The sequence below is a fragment of the Gorilla gorilla genome, chromosome 6 (genome assembly GCF_029281585.2).
Source record: "Gorilla gorilla gorilla isolate KB3781 chromosome 6, NHGRI_mGorGor1-v2.1_pri, whole genome shotgun sequence".
In the NCBI taxonomy this organism is placed as follows: Eukaryota; Metazoa; Chordata; class Mammalia; order Primates; family Hominidae; genus Gorilla; species Gorilla gorilla.
The window spans coordinates 37,147,369-37,164,447 of NC_073230.2; the positions used below are offsets into that span (position 1 = coordinate 37,147,369).

General features: G+C 34.5%; 1 protein-coding gene across 1 annotated transcript in view; it reads left to right on the top strand.

The window, feature by feature from the left end:
- Positions 1–17,079, top strand: part of LOC115935345 (probable C-mannosyltransferase DPY19L2) — a 55,976-nt gene that overhangs the window by 20,292 nt on the left and 18,605 nt on the right. The window contains 3 exon segments of the mRNA XM_063708049.1: positions 11,060–11,140; positions 13,554–13,655; positions 15,399–15,470. Of these exon segments, the coding sequence (XP_063564119.1) occupies positions 11,060–11,140; positions 13,554–13,655; positions 15,399–15,470 (255 nt within the window).

Here is a 17,079-nt window from a genome sequence, read left to right on the forward strand (position 1 = left end):
GTTTTTGGCTTAGGTCCCAAACATAGCTTCCTTAAAAACATAAAAAGTTAGTAAAGCTTCGTTCCATTTCATTAATAAGATATAAGGCTATTTGTGTTATCCATTTCCTCTTGAGTGAACTTTGGTTGTATCTTTCAAGGAATTTTAAAATTTTATTTATGATGTCAAAGGCATAATATTTTCTTTCTTTATGTATCTATAGTATCTGTAGTGATAGTTCCTCTTTCATTCCTGGTATTAGATGTTTGTGTTCTATTTTTTTTTTTCTGATCAGTCTGGTTAGAGGTATATCAATTTTATTAATTTTCTCAAGGAACCAACTTTTGGTTTCATTGATTTGCTCTATTGTTTTTGTTTTCTGTTTCATTGATTTCTACTCGATCTTTATTACCTCATTTCTTCTGCTTACTTTGGGTTTTGATCTCCTTTTTTTCTAGGTTTTTTTTTAAAAAGGTATAAAGCAAAGTCATTGACTTGAGACCTTTCTTGTTTCTTTTTTTTTTTTTTAAACACAGGTGTTTAGTGCTATAAACTTTTCTCAAAGTACTGCTTTATCAGCATCCCACATATTTTGATAAAGTGCATTTTTAAATTTATTTCATGTTATTGTCATACATTTTACTTAAACATATGATATAGAAATCTCAATAAATTTTTGTTTTTATTTAAACAGTAAATTACCTTTTAAAAATATTTAAAACTTTTAAAATGTTATATATTTACCCCGTAGTTACAATTTTCAGTGCCCTTTACTTGTGTACAGCCAGATTGACCTACTGTATTCCTGCTGTCTGTAAGACCTCCTTTAACATTTCTTTTAGTGCAAATCACCTGGTCATGAAGTCTTTATTTTGCCTTCATTTTTGAAAGGTATGTTTCCTGGGTGTAGAATTGCAGGTTAACAGCAATTTTCTTTATGAGATACCATCTCACACCAGTTAGAATGGCAATCATTAAAAAGTCAGGAAACAACAGGTGCTGGAGAGGATGTGGAGAAATAGGAACACTTTTACACTGTTGGTGGGACTGTAAACTAGTTCAACCATTGTGGAAGTCAGTGTGGCAATTCCTCAGAGATCTAGAACTAGAAATACCATTTGACCCAGCCATCCTATTACTGGGTATATACCCAAAGGACTATAAATCATGCTGCTATAAAGACACATGCACACGTATGTTTACTGCGGCACTATTCACAATAGCAAAGACTTGGAACCAACCCAAATGTCCAACAATGATAGACTGGATTAAGAAAATGTGGCACATATACACCATGAAATACTATGCAGCCATAAAAAATTATGAGTTCATATCCTTTGTAGGGACATGGATGAAATTGGAAATCATCATTCTCAATAAACTATCGCAAGGACAAAAACCCAAACACTGCATGTACTCACTCATAGGTGGGAATTGAACAATGAGAACACATGGACACAGGAAGGGGAACATCACACTCTGGGGACTGTTGTGGGGTGGGGGGAGGGGGGAGGGATAGCATTGGGAGATATACCTAATGCTACATGACGAGTTAATGGGTACAGCACACCAGCATGGCACATGTATATATATGTAACTAACCTGCACATTGTGCACATGTACCCTAAAACTTAAAGTATAATAATAATAAAATAAAATAAAATGAAAAGAATTTAAAAGATGCTGCTTGACTTGTCTTGTTTGCATTTTTTTCTTATGAAATCTGTTGACATCCCTATGCTTTCGTCTGTAAATAATATGTTACTTCTCTAGCTGTTCCCAGCTAGAGATAAGATTTTCTGTTTACCACTGATTTTGAGCAGTTTGTTTATATAATGTGCCTTACTATAGCTTTCTTCATGTTTCTTGTATTTAGGATTCATTGAAATGAATCCTAGATCATTAGATCTTTAGGTTTACAATTTTTATCAAATTTGGAAAAATTTTGGCTATTATTTCTTCAAATATTTTTCTGCCTCCCCAGCTCACTTTCATTTAGGGACTCTCATTAAATGCATATTGGGTTGCTTGAAAATGTTCAGTGGTTCATGGAGCCTATGTTTATTTTTGTTCTTTATTTAATTTTGGATAGTTACTATTGCTGTGTCTTCAGGAGTTCACTGGTTGTTTTTCTGCAGTATCTAACCTGTTGTTAATCACATCCAGTGTATTTCTCATTTAAGTCATTGTAGTTTTCATATCTAAAAGTTCATTTTGTATCTTTGAAGTATTTTTTGTCTCTAGTTAACTTGTTCTCTCTCTGTTACCACTTCTTCACCATGTGTAATACAGTTACAGTAACTGCCCCAGTGCCTCCCCCTGCTAATTCTGTCATCTGTGTCAGTTTCAATTAATTGTTTCTTCTCTTCATATAGAGGTTATGTTTTCTTGAGTGTTTACATGCTTGGAAATGTTTACTTGGATGCCAGGCTTTGTGAATTTTACCTTCTTAGCTGCTGGATATTTTCTTATTCCTATAGATACTCTTGAGCTTTTTTCTGTGATGCAGTTAAGTTGCTTGAACATAGGCTGATCTTTTCGGGTCTTGCTTTTAAGATCTGTTAGCTGGAATTAAAGTAGTGGTTAGTTTGTGGCTAATATTGCTGCACTCTGAAGCAAACTCTGCTGTGTAGACTACCTGGTGTGCCCTTTGGCTGCAGTATTTTATATTCCCACCAACAGTACATAAGCATTCCAATTTTTCTACATTTTTGCCAAGACTTGTTACTTCTGGTTTAGTTTTGGTTTGTTTTGTTTTATAATGGCCATCCTAACAGGTTTGAGGTGGTATCTCATTGTGGTTTTGATTTGCATTTCCCTGATGATAAGTGATGTTGAACATCATTTTAAATACCTGTTGGACATTTGTATTTATTCTTTGGGGAAATGTTTATTCAAGTCCTTTGCTCATTTTTAATAGAAATATTTGTTTTGTTTTGTTTTGTTTTGTTTTGTTTTTGCTATATTCATCAGAGATACTGGCCTGTAGTTTTCTTGTAGTATCTTTTTCTGGATTTGGTATCAGAGTAATGCTGGCCTCATAAAATGTGTATAGAAGTGTTCTCTTCAGTTTTTTGGAAGAGCTTGAGAAGGATTGGTGTGAATTCTTATTTAAATGTTTCATAGAATTCTCCAGTGAAGCCATCTGGTTTGAGGTTTTCTTTTGTTGAGAAAATTTTTATTACTGATTTATTAGTTACAGGTCTGTTGAGTTTTTTTGTGTTTTCATAATTTACTCTTGGTAGGTTGTATGTTTCTAGAAATTTATTTCTTATAAATTATCTAATTTGTTGGCATATAATTCTTCATAGCTGTCTCTATAATCTATTTGGCTTGGTATTTTAGTTTTTTAGGGTGAGAAAGTAAATGTGGTTTCTGTTATACAAACTTGGACAGAAGCTGAAGTTTCATTCTGATTGATTTTAGTTACTTTGGGTGAAACATTACCATGTTTCAATGAGGAAGAAATATATATATATATATAAAGTTTCAGTTAAACTTTCCTTCAACATAACTCAGGTTTGTAGTTTCTTTCCACCTTTCTCCTTTTTTTCCTCTGCATCTATCCATCGTCTATCTCTCTTTCCTTCTGCTTCCAACTTTAGACTCTATTACTTTTGTCCTTTTAACATTTTCCTTACAGTCTCCCAGCCCCTTCTAATTTGAACTCAGCCACTACCTAATCTTTGTTTGGCTTCTTCCCAAATATGCAGATGGATGGCCCGTATTACCTCCATGGTTTCCTAGTAATATAAGTTATTAGGCAGGTAGTGCAACTCTTAAATTCTCTTAATATGAGACAGATGATATTCTTTTTCTCTGGTCTGTGATGTACTTCTATTAAAAAATAAACCCTGGGCCACACACAGTGGTTCACGCCTGTAATCACAGCACTTTGGGAGGCCAACATGGACAGAGGGCTTCAGCCCAGGAGTTTGAGATCAGCCTGGGCAACATGGCAAAACCCTGTCTCTACAAAAAATAGAAAAACTAGTTGGGCATGGTGGCATGAGCCTGTGATCCCAACTACTCAGGAGGCTGAGGTGGGAGGATTGCTTGAGCCCAGGAAGGTTACAGTGAGCCATGATCACCCCACTGCACTCCACCCTGGGTGACAGAAGAAATGAACTGTATGTTTTCATGTTATATATTGAGAGGATAAATCTGGAAATGTTACAAGTTGAGGAGGTAGGTTCCTACCCACAATACAAGAGAACAAAATGAAAGGAGTTGCTATTTTCTCCTTGTTGGAGGCATTCTCCCATCCTTTAGGTGGTGAAAATACAGAAAGATTTGTCCACTAAGTTGTTGAATGAATGACATGATGCTTTTTTTGTCTTTTTGTTATTCTTTATTGGTTCTACCAATTTGACTCTTTACCCAGGCCACCTGTCCTTAGGCATGCAGACTTTGTAGAAATTCACATGTCGACATTACACTTGTAATATATAATTCTTTCACTTCAGAAAAATTGAGCAATTTAATAACTCAACTCAAAAGAAGGTCAGAATTTCATTTGCAAACTATTGAAAAATGACAGTAAACAGAAGGTGTCCATAAACTTCAAAAAAATTCTGCCAAGGCTGCACTCAAAGGAAAATTTACTGTCTTCATTTTCAACAATATTTTCAGTAGTAGACTGGAAAGAACATGAATTGAGTAAGTTTTAAATTCAAGAATATCAAAGAAACAAAAAATCTAAGGAGAGAAAAGTTGAGATTTAACCAAATGTTCAGCTTACATGTTTTTTAAGCCTCCCTAGGTATTATTTTCTGTTTTTAGCTCTGTATATCTTTGGCAAAGGTAAGTATTTATTACACACAACCTGAACAAGGTATTTTTGGATCTAAGTGATTCATTTTAGAGTTTAACATCAATAGAAGCAAATTCACTGTTTAATGGGAGACTCCAGTTTTTGGTGGCAAGATAATTATCGAATTGAGCGCATATGAAATTTACGAAGGGGAACTTTGTGTGTGCCATGAGGCATAAGAATCATTACAAGAAGGGAGATGGAACCTCCAAGATAATCTAAAGCTCAGTACTAAGGCCAGATAAGGATAGTTTGAGAAAGGATATTCTTACTTGTGAGCATAGATTCAAAATTTCACCTAGATTAAAAACATTCCTTACACACAAAAGTATAAAAGATTAGTAACTCAAGAACAGCCATATATGTGATAAAGATAATCCACTTGTGATAAATCTGGCTTATTCTAGGAATCCAAAGATGTTTCTGGAAAATCCAAAAATGTAAGTTATCACACTAACAGATTAAAAGAGAAAAAATCTTATGATCATCCCATTAGATGCAGAAAATAAAATTGATAAAATTGAACACCCATGTATAATGAAAACATGTAACACAGTAGAAATAACAGTTTTCTCAACCCCGTAAAATTCTTCAGCAGTCATTAGTCTTACCGATAATAAAGTATTTAGAGTGTTCTGTTTAAAATCACGATAAAGATAATGTGCTTTTTCACGTTTTATTAAAGTCCAAACTAGCCTAGTAATTCAAGAAAACTAAATAATAGGAAAAGGAAAGAAACAGAAGGAAAATTTATTATAGTATCAATATTTACCTAGAAAGAATAAAATAATTGACAAATTATTAGGAATTAGAAGAATTCAATACCATGGCTAGATATAAGTTTAATATTCAAAAATCAATTGCATTTCTATTCTTTGGCAACAAACAGAAAACATATTTTTTAAAAATATGCCTTATGTATTAGGAAGAAAAATGCATAGGATCTGAATGAATCTAACAAAATACATATAGTATTTGTATGAAAATTTATTTTAATAATTCTAAGACAAATAGAAAAATAAAACACATTTATGTGTATGAAGGTTCATGTAATGCAGTTCTCCCCAGTTGATGTTCAGATTCAAAGCAATTTCAGCAAGATTGTCTTGCAGGTCACTTTTCACTAAATGATACTGGAATAGTCTATCTATATGAGAAAAACTGTATGTTATACACAAATATCAGTTCCAGGCCTAGCCGTTTTGAATGTTCCTATGCTGGATGTCTTTTTGACATGTCTTTATAAATTTATAATGCTCCAGGCTTTTCTTGATTTTCCTTGTGCTAGCCTTGGAATCAGCCATTTTTTCCAAGGAGCCCTGGTTCCTTTTAGAGGAGAATGGTATTTGGAAACCAAGACCTGAGTGGTATGTGCACTCATTACTACCAGTGTGTCCTTGTTTCTAGGCCCTTTCACTGCACGTATGTGCACACGTGTGTATGTGTATGAAATCATGATTTCATAACTGTAGCTCCAATCCCAGCCCAATGCTATAGAAAGGCAGACTAGTTAGGTACCTCAGAACTCACAGAAAAACACCACAGGCTGCCATCTCCTGAAACTCCATCCAGTGGCAGAAGACACTCAGAAAGAGGGTCCGGGGAAATACTCTCCATGCTGTGGGTCTGGTATCTACTATTCCCTCCAGGGAGGCTGCCCATGCAGGTAGCAGCAGCGGGGATCTAACAGGTGCCCTGCCTGGACTAGGCAGCCCAGGAAAGAGCCCTCTGCTCTCTGCCGACCTCCTACCCCACAATCCTGGTGTCTCTCACCCTCCACCTCATGGCAACAGGACATGGGAAGTACATTCTTCCTGCATCGGCAGCATGATTTGGGGCAGAGATGGACCACAAGGGCACCAGATGAATCAAGCTGACCAGAATAGCACTAGCACTGCAAAGACTCTGAAAACTAAACTGTCATTGTAACTATAGCACACAGAAGTAGGCCAGGACTTGCATGATAAACCTAAAAACAAAGTGACTGTCTGCTGAAATAGAAATTTAAAATAGGATCCACAGTCTCTAACATAATATAAAAAATGTACTGGACACAGTAGAAAAACCACTCATCATAGCAAGAATGAAGAAAATAACAACTTGAATGAGAAAAAACAGTCAACAGATGTCAACACTGAGATGAATAGGATGTGGGGATTATGTGACAAGGGTTTTAAAGCAGTCATCATAAAAACACTTCAATGAGCAGTTTTAAATACTCTGGAAGCAAATGAAAAGGCTATAAAATGTCACCAAATAATTGTCCTTTTTTTTTAAAGAACAATTTGGTGATTACAGAACTGAAAAATACAATAACTGAAATTAAAATTCAGTAAATGGACTTGGTAGTGGAGTGAATATTACCGAGGAAGCAGTCAGTGCTCTTGAAGATAGAACAATAGAAATCTCCCAATCTAAATTGAGAGAAAATCACAGGAAAAAGGACAGAGCCTCCGGGACCTATGGTGTAGTAACAAAAGATCTAATATTTGTATCATCAAAATTTCAGAAGGAATGGAAAAAGAGAGTGGGGCTGAATAGTATTTTAAGAAGTAATTGCTAAACACATCCTAAATTTGGTGAAAGACACACCTGCAGAGTGAAGACCCTGAGCCATTCCCAAGTAAGACAAACCCAGAGAAATCCATGCCAAGATACATTATGAGTTAACTTTTAAAACTAAAAGAAAAAAATCTTGAAAGCAGGTACGGAGAAATGACACATCACCTACAGGGCAAAACTGACTTAAATTGTAGCAGACTTCTCATGTGAAAGTAAGGAAGCCAGAAGGTTGTGGCAGAACATTTGTCAAGATGAATTACATATCCAGTGGATGTTTCGTTTAGGAAGGAAGGGGAAATAGACATTCTCCAATCAAGGAAAATTAAGATAGTTTGTGGCTAGCAGAGAACCTTAAAGAATGGTTAACTGAAGTTCTTTTGTCAGGTTTGTTGAAGACCAGATGGTTGTAGATATGTGGTTTTATTTCTGAATTCTCTATTCTGTTCCATTGGTCTATGTGCCTGTTTTTGTACCAGGACCATGCTGTTTTGGTTATTGTAGCCTTGTAATATAGTTTGAAGTCAGGTAGCCTGAGGCCTCCAGCTTTGTTCTTTTTGCTTAGGATTGTCTTGGCTATATGAGCTCTTTTTTGATAGTGTGGAATCAACCCAAATGCCCATGAATGATAGACTGGATAAAGAAAATGTGGTACATATACACCATGGAATATTATGCAGTAATAAAAGAAATGAGATCATGTCCTTGGCAGGGACATGGATGGAGCTGGAAGCCATTATCCTCAGCAAACTAATGCAGGAACAGAAAACCAAACACTACATGCTCTCACTTATAAGTGGGAGCTGAACAGTGAGAACAGATGGACACAGGGAGGGGAACAACACACACTGGGGCTTGTCAGGGGAGGGTGTGGGGAGGGAGAGCATCAGGAAAAATAGCTAATGCATGCTGGGCTTAATACCTAGGTAATGGGTTGATAGGTGCAGGAAACCACCATGACACACGTTTACCTTTGTAACAAACATGCACATCCTGCACATGTACCCCTGAACTTAAAATTTAAAAACTTCTGAAAACAAAAAGGAAATGAAAGAAAGAATCCTAGAATATAGGGAAGAAATATAAAACAGCAAAACAGATACACAGAGGGGTTGATATAATAGACTATTCTTCTCATGAGTATTTCCCTTTGTGTACTTTTTCCACTTTATTTCGTGATTCTTTATTTAGATTTTTAAGTCAAGGATTTAATTCATTTATTTTTGCTCTTTCATTTTTATTGATAAAGCTTTTGAGGCCATGAATTTGCTTCTTATGCTTGCTTTAAATGTCTTCCTTAGTCTCCATATGGAAATGGTATTTGCCTCCCATGCTGATGCCATCATTCTATTTTTCACCTTTCTGAATCTGTTTTTATTTGTCTTCCCTGTGTAGCATAAGTTGAGTCTGTCTTTGCTTTGTGAGATAATGTGAAAACCTTTGTTGTAAGTTTTATGTGTATTTGACTATATTTGCTTTGTTTCTGTATATGATTCTCTTTAAAACTTTTTGTATTTAAGAAGGTTACTATTATTTCCTCAATTATTGCATATTTGAAACCTTTTTTATAACAATTATACTTGAATGACAGATTGGCTAGATATAAAATCCTTGGTTCTCACTTTTTAAAGTTTCTTAAAAATGCGTCTACCCCACTGCTTTGGTTTGTATGTTTCTTTTAGCAAGTCTGATGCTAGCCAAATTCTTCTGTCCCTTATAAATTATGTGACTTTTGTGCCTGGAGGCTCTGAGAAATTTTTCTTCATTTTTCATAGTTCTACTGAAAGATGTCTTGAGTTAGTTTACCATACCAGATTAATTTTTTTCCAGTACCCCCTGGATCCTTTCCAAATCCCGATTCAGGTCTTCTTTTATTTCTGGAAAGTTTTCTTGGATTATAATTTAAACACTAGTTTTGATTCATTGCTGTGGTTTTCTTTTTCAGGCACTCCAGTTATAATTATGTGCCTTTCTTCCATTTCTACCACTTTCTCTGATACTTCTCACTTCTTTCTCTGGTATCATTTTCATTCTTCGTCGTTGTTTTAGTGCCTTTACTTCAATTCCTTCATTAACTTATTTGAGTTTCTTTTCTTTTAATCATCTTGTGATTTCGTTTTTATTTCTGATAATATTCTCCTTTTCTTCCATTCCCTTTCTATGTCTAATAAACTCTTTATTTCTTTCTGATTTTTTCCCCATTTCTGTTCTTGGTTTTTGAATTTCTTGTTTAAATTGCTTTTTTAATATTTCTGAATGCTCGTTTGAGGATATTTAATTCAACTTTTAATTCTGCATAATTTTCTTTTGCTTTGTGAGATTTTATCGTTCAGTGGTGTGGATTTCATTAGCTGAAATATTTGACTTTCATGTTTGTTATCTTCTTAAAGAAGCTTTGGATATTTATATAGGCATTTTTTCATCTATTAATTATTTTGTGTTTTCTAGTCCAAGTGCAAACCTCTTCTGAAAATGTAGCATAGTGTGATTTTTTTTCCAATGAATAACTTTTTTCTTTTTTTGTGCTTGATGGCAGTAGTGATGGATAGTCTTTTGGTTTGGGTTCTCATTTTTCCTGCTGGATACTTTTTCCTTCTTGCACTCCCCTTTTTATCCTCCTTTCTTTCCAGAAATGATGCCTTTCTAACATCAGTGTTTTTGTCTCTAGTCACTGTTAGGCCCTGCTCTGTACTCCCATTTACCAATCTCCCAGGGCTCTTTTTACACATATGATAGACTTGTCTCTTTCTTGGGTTATTTTAGTTCCAATTTTGACCCCTGCCTTTCCTTTTCTTCTTTATCCTTTCATGGGTCTCCCCTCATTCTCTGCAAAGGCTTAGGTCAGGGACTTGAGGTATAACTCTATAGATTCGTTGCTTCCTTTTCGATTCATAGGTAATTTGAAGTTTGTGCTATTACCTTTTTTCCATATATGTGATTGTATTGTTCTACTTGTTGGTTGATATATGCAGAGATTTGAATTTAGGTTGCTTAACTTTCCCCAGGCTAACCAGAAGTACACAATTGTTCCCTTTTTAATCAAGGCTAGTCAAAAAATAAACAACAACAACAACAACAAAACAGAAGCCTCATTGCCAGTTCTAGTTCATATTCCTGTTTCTTAAAGGAAACCTTAAGTTTTCACATTTCAAACTGTTATTTCTTGAAGATAGGCGCATATATTTCCACAGGAGTGGTAGAAGAACTTTTAAGGTAGTGTTTTGAAAAATGGATTTTCAGCTGAGAAATAATATTTGGAAACAAACCCATAAACACTCCCTTAACAGAAATAAAAAAGAAGTAACCTTTTAAAACTTCCTTCAGATTAGGATATGTATGAGCAGCCACTTTTCTGACGCACACAGGGTTTTCTCTTTGTTCAAATCCCCCCTCCCTCTGTCTCTGTACGGGGAGCTGTTTTCTTCTTCCTTCTTTCTTTCTTGCCTATTAACCTTTTCACTCCTTAAGACAAAAAAAAAAAAAGATTTAGGATATGTAGAATTCTAGTGTTGCCATATATTTTATACCAGTGTCATCAGTTTTAATTCTTTGCTTTTAAACAAGATTTTCTAAAGGAACTTTTTTAAAAAACCTCACCGTTTATACCTCACATAATTAAAATTTTTCTATGTCATTTATAGATATAATTGAATACTTTAACTGGGTGATTTGTAGTTTTAAATACTGGACTTCTATTTTATTTTCTAGCTAATTCAAGGTAGTGCCTGGTGGTGTGGAACAATCATTTTGAAATTTCTGACATCTAAAATCTTAGGCGTTTCAGACCACGTAAGTACTTTTTAGTTAAAACATAAAAGTTCTTATAAACATGTAGTTGAATGAAAACTTTGAAACCATCTATTCTTATCTCATTTCACAGAGGTTAAGTGCCTTCTTTAAGGTCTCTAGATGAGTTATTGGCAGAGTCAATAATAAAGTCTTGCAGTTCAGTGATCATTGCAACCCACTAAAAAGAAAGAATATTCGTGAAGGCTGACTTGGACTTTTAGGAAAAAAAAAAAACTTTATTTTTTATTTTAACTAACTTTTAAAAAGTTTGTTAAGTAGTTGTTTATATTTCAGTTAAAATACAAATAATTAGTTGTTTACATCATAAATTATCCATTTATTGCAGATATTAACATATGGGAGGCTGTCCTCAGCTTTGAAAATACAGAGCTCTTAAAATCTCAGTATTGTTTTATTTATTTATAACTATGGACTAAAATCAATGTATGATTTGATGTTTTAAGGCCTTTCTCGTTATATAAAAAGAGAATGTTAAAAAATTTTGATCTTTTCATTTTCTAGGAAATACATGCAGAGCATTTATCTCTCATGTGGTATTTCTGTTTGTTAATGTCTTAAAGAGTAGCCCTCTTCAAGGCCTAAGTCCCTGCTTAACTAACTGGTTTAGGGAATAGAAAACAATGCATGAATCTACTTTTTATTTCTAGCACTTTCTGTTTAGAAATAAGCATACATGAGTATATCATACAATAATCAATTTTGAAATTTACCTCATTTAATGCTATCCAATTAGGGCCCTGTTTGATGCTGAAATTATGTACTTTGACAAGGGGTTATAGTATTACTTCTCTAAAAGGTCAAATGCTATCTCTATGCAATATAACATATGTGTTTATATTAAATAAAATTTCTAAATGTAAGCGTTTGCCATTTATTGCTAGCTTTGCATGGTGGTTTATTAGTTTATTTGTTGCTGCTGTTCTCTGGTATGTCTGACACACTTCCCCATTCTCCTTTCCTTTTTATTGTTTTTAACTTTATTGTATATGTGTTATGATAAAGTTTATTTAGAGCTTCTAAGTTATTTATGTGTCTGTTAAGTTTGTTCATGATTATGTTTCTTGCCTTACTTCACACTTACTTCACATTGACCCCCAGCTCTTTACAAATTATTATTTTTTTTGAAACACAGTCTCACTCTGTCACCCAGGCTGGAGTGCAGTGGCCAATCTCGGGTCACAGCAACCTCCACCTCCTGGGTTCAAGCAATTCTCATGCCTCAGCTTCCTGAGTAGCTGAGATTATAGGCACGTGCCACCACGCCTGGCTAATTTTTGTATTATTAGTAGAGATGGGATTCCAGCATGTTGGCCAGCCTGGTCTCAAACTCCTGACCTCAAGTGATCCGCCTGCCTTGGCCTCCCAAAGTGCGGGGATTATAGGTGTGAACCACCATGTCTGCCCTACAAATCTTAAAAAAAAAAAAAAAAAATACAAACACACTTCATTGGTAGTCCTGAGTGACTTCCTTTATGTGACAGTTATGAGGAAGACCTGAAATTATAGTGGTTTGGTTAAATTACTGTTAGTCACCAGGCCTACTCTAAATTAGAAAAATAAATTGCAACTCTAAATTATCCTTGAGTACTGGTAGATTAGGAAAAATAATTGAATGAAAACCACTTATAATCATCAAACTTGTTATAAGATAATTTCTGTCCCTATCAAATAATTTGAATTAAGAGTTTACTTGCCAAATATTTTCCTTTTTCTGGCCTTCTGAGGATGCTGTGGAAAAATAATTGTCTCACCAAGAGCAGGTTGTAAATAATCAGTAGAAAAATAGAAGTTCTGCATTGGATTTGGTTGTTGGTATCTATTTTTAGCCTTGGAGATCAAATAGCTAAGTCAAAGATCAAAGTGGTATGTATAATTGTTGTAATTCTTATGAGGATCAGATCTCATATTCAGTGGTTTGAATATATGTCTGTAAAATATCAAGAAATACCCAAATATTGTAATCAGTCTGTGAGGCTTTGTGAAATTGACAATGCACAGAAAGCTTATGACCTACAATGTATGTTGAAAGAGGTTAAGTAAAATAGTTTTTCATGATAAATTGTCTTATTATAAAATGTAATTAACTACATGATGGTTTCTTCTCAGCAGATATTGATTTTAGCTCACTCTTTATCATCTTCTCTTTATTTTTTTCTGACTTCTTTCTACTTTTCATTTTTCATGATATTTCTCTTAATTTTCAGTTATCTTGAGAAGTCAGCACGTCGTATATTTGGTTCACTGTAGTTTTTTGTTTTCTTAGAGGGATGTCTAAATACATTGGATTTATCTGCTCTATAAACTTTGTTATTCTTACATCAATAAAGTATTACTGGCTATAGGCTATAATCATTTGTGTAATTTTAATTCATTTTACTTTATTTTCTCCCAGATTTGCCTGAGTGATCTTATAGCGGCCAGAATCTTAAGGTATACAGAATTTGATACTTTAATATACACCTGTGCTCCCAAATTTGACTTCATGGAAAAAGCGGTATGAATGTTTCTTTTTTCCTTCTCTACTACTATAAGTTTTTGCTCTAGTTTTTTTTAATCTGAAACTCAAAATTTTTACTCAGAAACAGTCAACTTATTTTATTTTTTTTACTGTAACTTGCTAATCCACCTTCCTCGTTTTTTTGTCTGTAAAATAAAAAAAAGATAGTCTCATATTTTACAGAGTTATTGATGATGGTTAAATGAGATAATCTGAGAAGAGTGTTTAACATACTATATGACCCATAATAATTATTATTACCAATCAACTACTTTTAATAATCTAGGCCACTTGGAAGTATGGGACCATTCAGGAAAAAGTCTAAATTCTTGTTTCTGTTTTTAAGAAATTCAGTTTTATTACAGTTAACACCCCAAATATTATAACATTTTTAACAAGGTGTTACCAAGAAAGGTATGCTACTGATGAGTTTTAATGAACATATAAAAATTCATTTTTAATTATACAAATGCAAGGTATTATTCTTTTTAAAAAGTTCATGCTATAAAGCTTTAAAACATAGGCTGTGTGTGGTGGTTCATCCCTGTAATCCCAGCACTTTTGGAGGCCGAGGCGGGTGGATCACATGAGGTCAGGAGTTTGAGACCAGCCTGGCCAACATGGTGGTAACCCCATCTCTACTAAAAATACAAAAATTAGCCAGGCATGTTGGTGCATACCTGTAGTCCCAGCCTGAGTAGGAGGCTGAGACAGGAGAATTGCTTGAACCCTGGAGGCGGAGATGCAGTGAGCTGAGATCGCACCAATGCCCTCCAGCCTGGGCGACAGAGTGAGACTCTATCGAAAAAAAAAAAAAAGAAAAAAAAATTGGCCTCTTTGTAGAATCATGGAACACAAGATCAGGAAGGGCTCTTAGAGACCATGCCGTATAGTTCTTTCATTTGCAGATAAAGAAAAACTTAAAGAGATTTGCCTAAAGCACACACAAGCCAAGATCAGGACATGGATTCTAATGGATTCTAGAACTCTCAATCCAGGGCTTTCCTCTATTTGTAGCTTAATTTTTTTCATGGAACATAACAAAGTTGCTACTGGATTGATTATTCCTTGTGTAATTATTATGAATTCTGAATTAGTGGTAAGTAATAAAATTTTACATTCTTCTCTTATCCATCCAACCAATCATCCATTCATTCAAAAACTATTATTGACTATAGTTATCCATGAGGCAGTTTGCTATAGCACGACAAAGAGGAAAATGAACTGGTTTCTTGCTTTTAAGAAATGTATAATTTAGTTACCTGGTAAATTACTCCTTATCATCACAATAACAGGTCATCAGAATTAGTTAGCCAATGTTATTTCTGTACTTATTCATAGTTTTAGTCATTAACTTTGGTTAGCTTTCTTTTTAGCTCTAGTTTCACTAATGAAAATAATGGAGCTGTGTAGTACAGAAAGTTACAATGTAGGACCCAGGGATCGGTAAACACACATTTTAAAACTTAGCATTATGTAAATAAAAAAAGAAAAACATAATAGATATAGCAATTCTAGTTTTATTAAAATAATAAATTTTTCATTAAATTTTTGGAATACTTTTTATAATTTTAATTATTTCATTAAGGCATGGAAGACAATAAATATATATTCTGCTGATGACAAATTTTACCTTTTACTTTTAAGGAATGTTATCATGGCACTTAGTTTGACATAGATGTTTACTAATTTAATGTAAAAATCGTAAGTAACTATTTTGAATAATTTGGTATATTTCAGACTCCGCTGAGATACACAAAGACATTATTGCTTCCAGTTGTTATGGTGATTACATGTTTTATCTTTAAAAAGGTATTTTTAAACAAATTATTATTTGTTTTTGGCATCAATATAAGGACTATAATAATGCAAATTGCTCAGAATTCCATGTTATTTTTAGGATGAACTCTTTCTCTCTCTAAAAGTTTGCTTTTTATTTAGATCTTTATCGATCTTTTTATAAAAAGCCATGATAAAAGGTATTCTTATTTTTTCTTTCAAAAGATATATACCAGTCACCAACTGTGTATCAAGGACTACATTAACATTGTAGGTACACCCAGACAAATAAAACGTAGCCACTCCTGTCTTGGAACTTACAGTCCTGGATTATTGAGGGTGGGGGTGCAAACATGAAGCAAATAATCACACAAATGTCTAAAGAATTAAAATTTTTATAGGTGCTATGAAAGAAAAGTCCAGTGACAACTACATTAGTATCTTTCAAATATAAAGCACAGTGAAGTCTTGATCTATTTTGAGTGGGCTTGTGTACAAGAATTCTGTATAGCTAATTAAAAAATATTTTTCTACATGTTCACTGTTTTCATGACAGAAGAAAATAATATCTCAATAAAAGAAACAATCCTTAAAATACCACTGGCAGGTTTTGTTGGTCTGGGTAGAGTTATTCTAAAAGCATGGTTAAAGACAGTGGGTTTATTTTTTTTTTTTAGCAGTCTTGAGCTATCTTTATTTATATTATTTACAAGCTATCAAGTCTTAAGCCAGTATGTATTTATTGTATACTTTTAAGCAGATAACAATAATGCGATTTCCCTACCACCATACCAGTTGTGTTCTTGTTGAAAGGAGTTTTCTGTATTTACGGTCAAATTGCATATCTTCTCTATGTAGTTTTAGTTGCCACACTTCTCACTCCTTTGTTTACACAGAGATGTGAATAATTTAAGAGTGAGAAAGGCATCTCCCTCGACATCTCTGTTGTTTCACCCTTGATCCAGTTCCCTGGGGACCACGTGGAAAGGGTCAGGATAAAGGAAACCAGGAGACATGAGTAAAATGTGAGCAGGTTTACTGCCCTGCATTCTTTCGGCCCATGCTGGCCTAGAATGAAGATTTTCTCTACTGGCCTGTTTCTTTTCCATCAAGGCAAAATGTCGAGTTATCCTTATAAGGCTCCACTTAGAGGGGCCAATGCATGAATTAACTATTCAGTGGAGAGTCAGCCAATGTGGGAGAAACTGATAGCTAGATCCACAACTGCTGTATTTTAAAAAATTAAGATCCAAGACTTATAAATACATTACTAGTCTCCAAACACACCACAACCTGAACTATGCATGTGCACTAGCAGGGGCATGTACGTACACACACACACACACACACACACACACACATCCCTGCAGCGAACCAAGTTTCATACACACATGCACACGCACACACACATACAAACATCCTTGCAGCTAGCCAAGTTTCATACACACATACACAAATGTGCGCGCACACACACACACACACACTAATCCCTGCAGCCAGCCAAGTTTCATACACACACACACACACACACACACAAATCCCTCTAGTCGGCCAAGTTTCATACACACACACACACAACTCTCTCTCTGTCTCTCTCCCTCTCTCATCCCTGCAGCCAGCCAAGTTTCACTCCTTCCTTGCT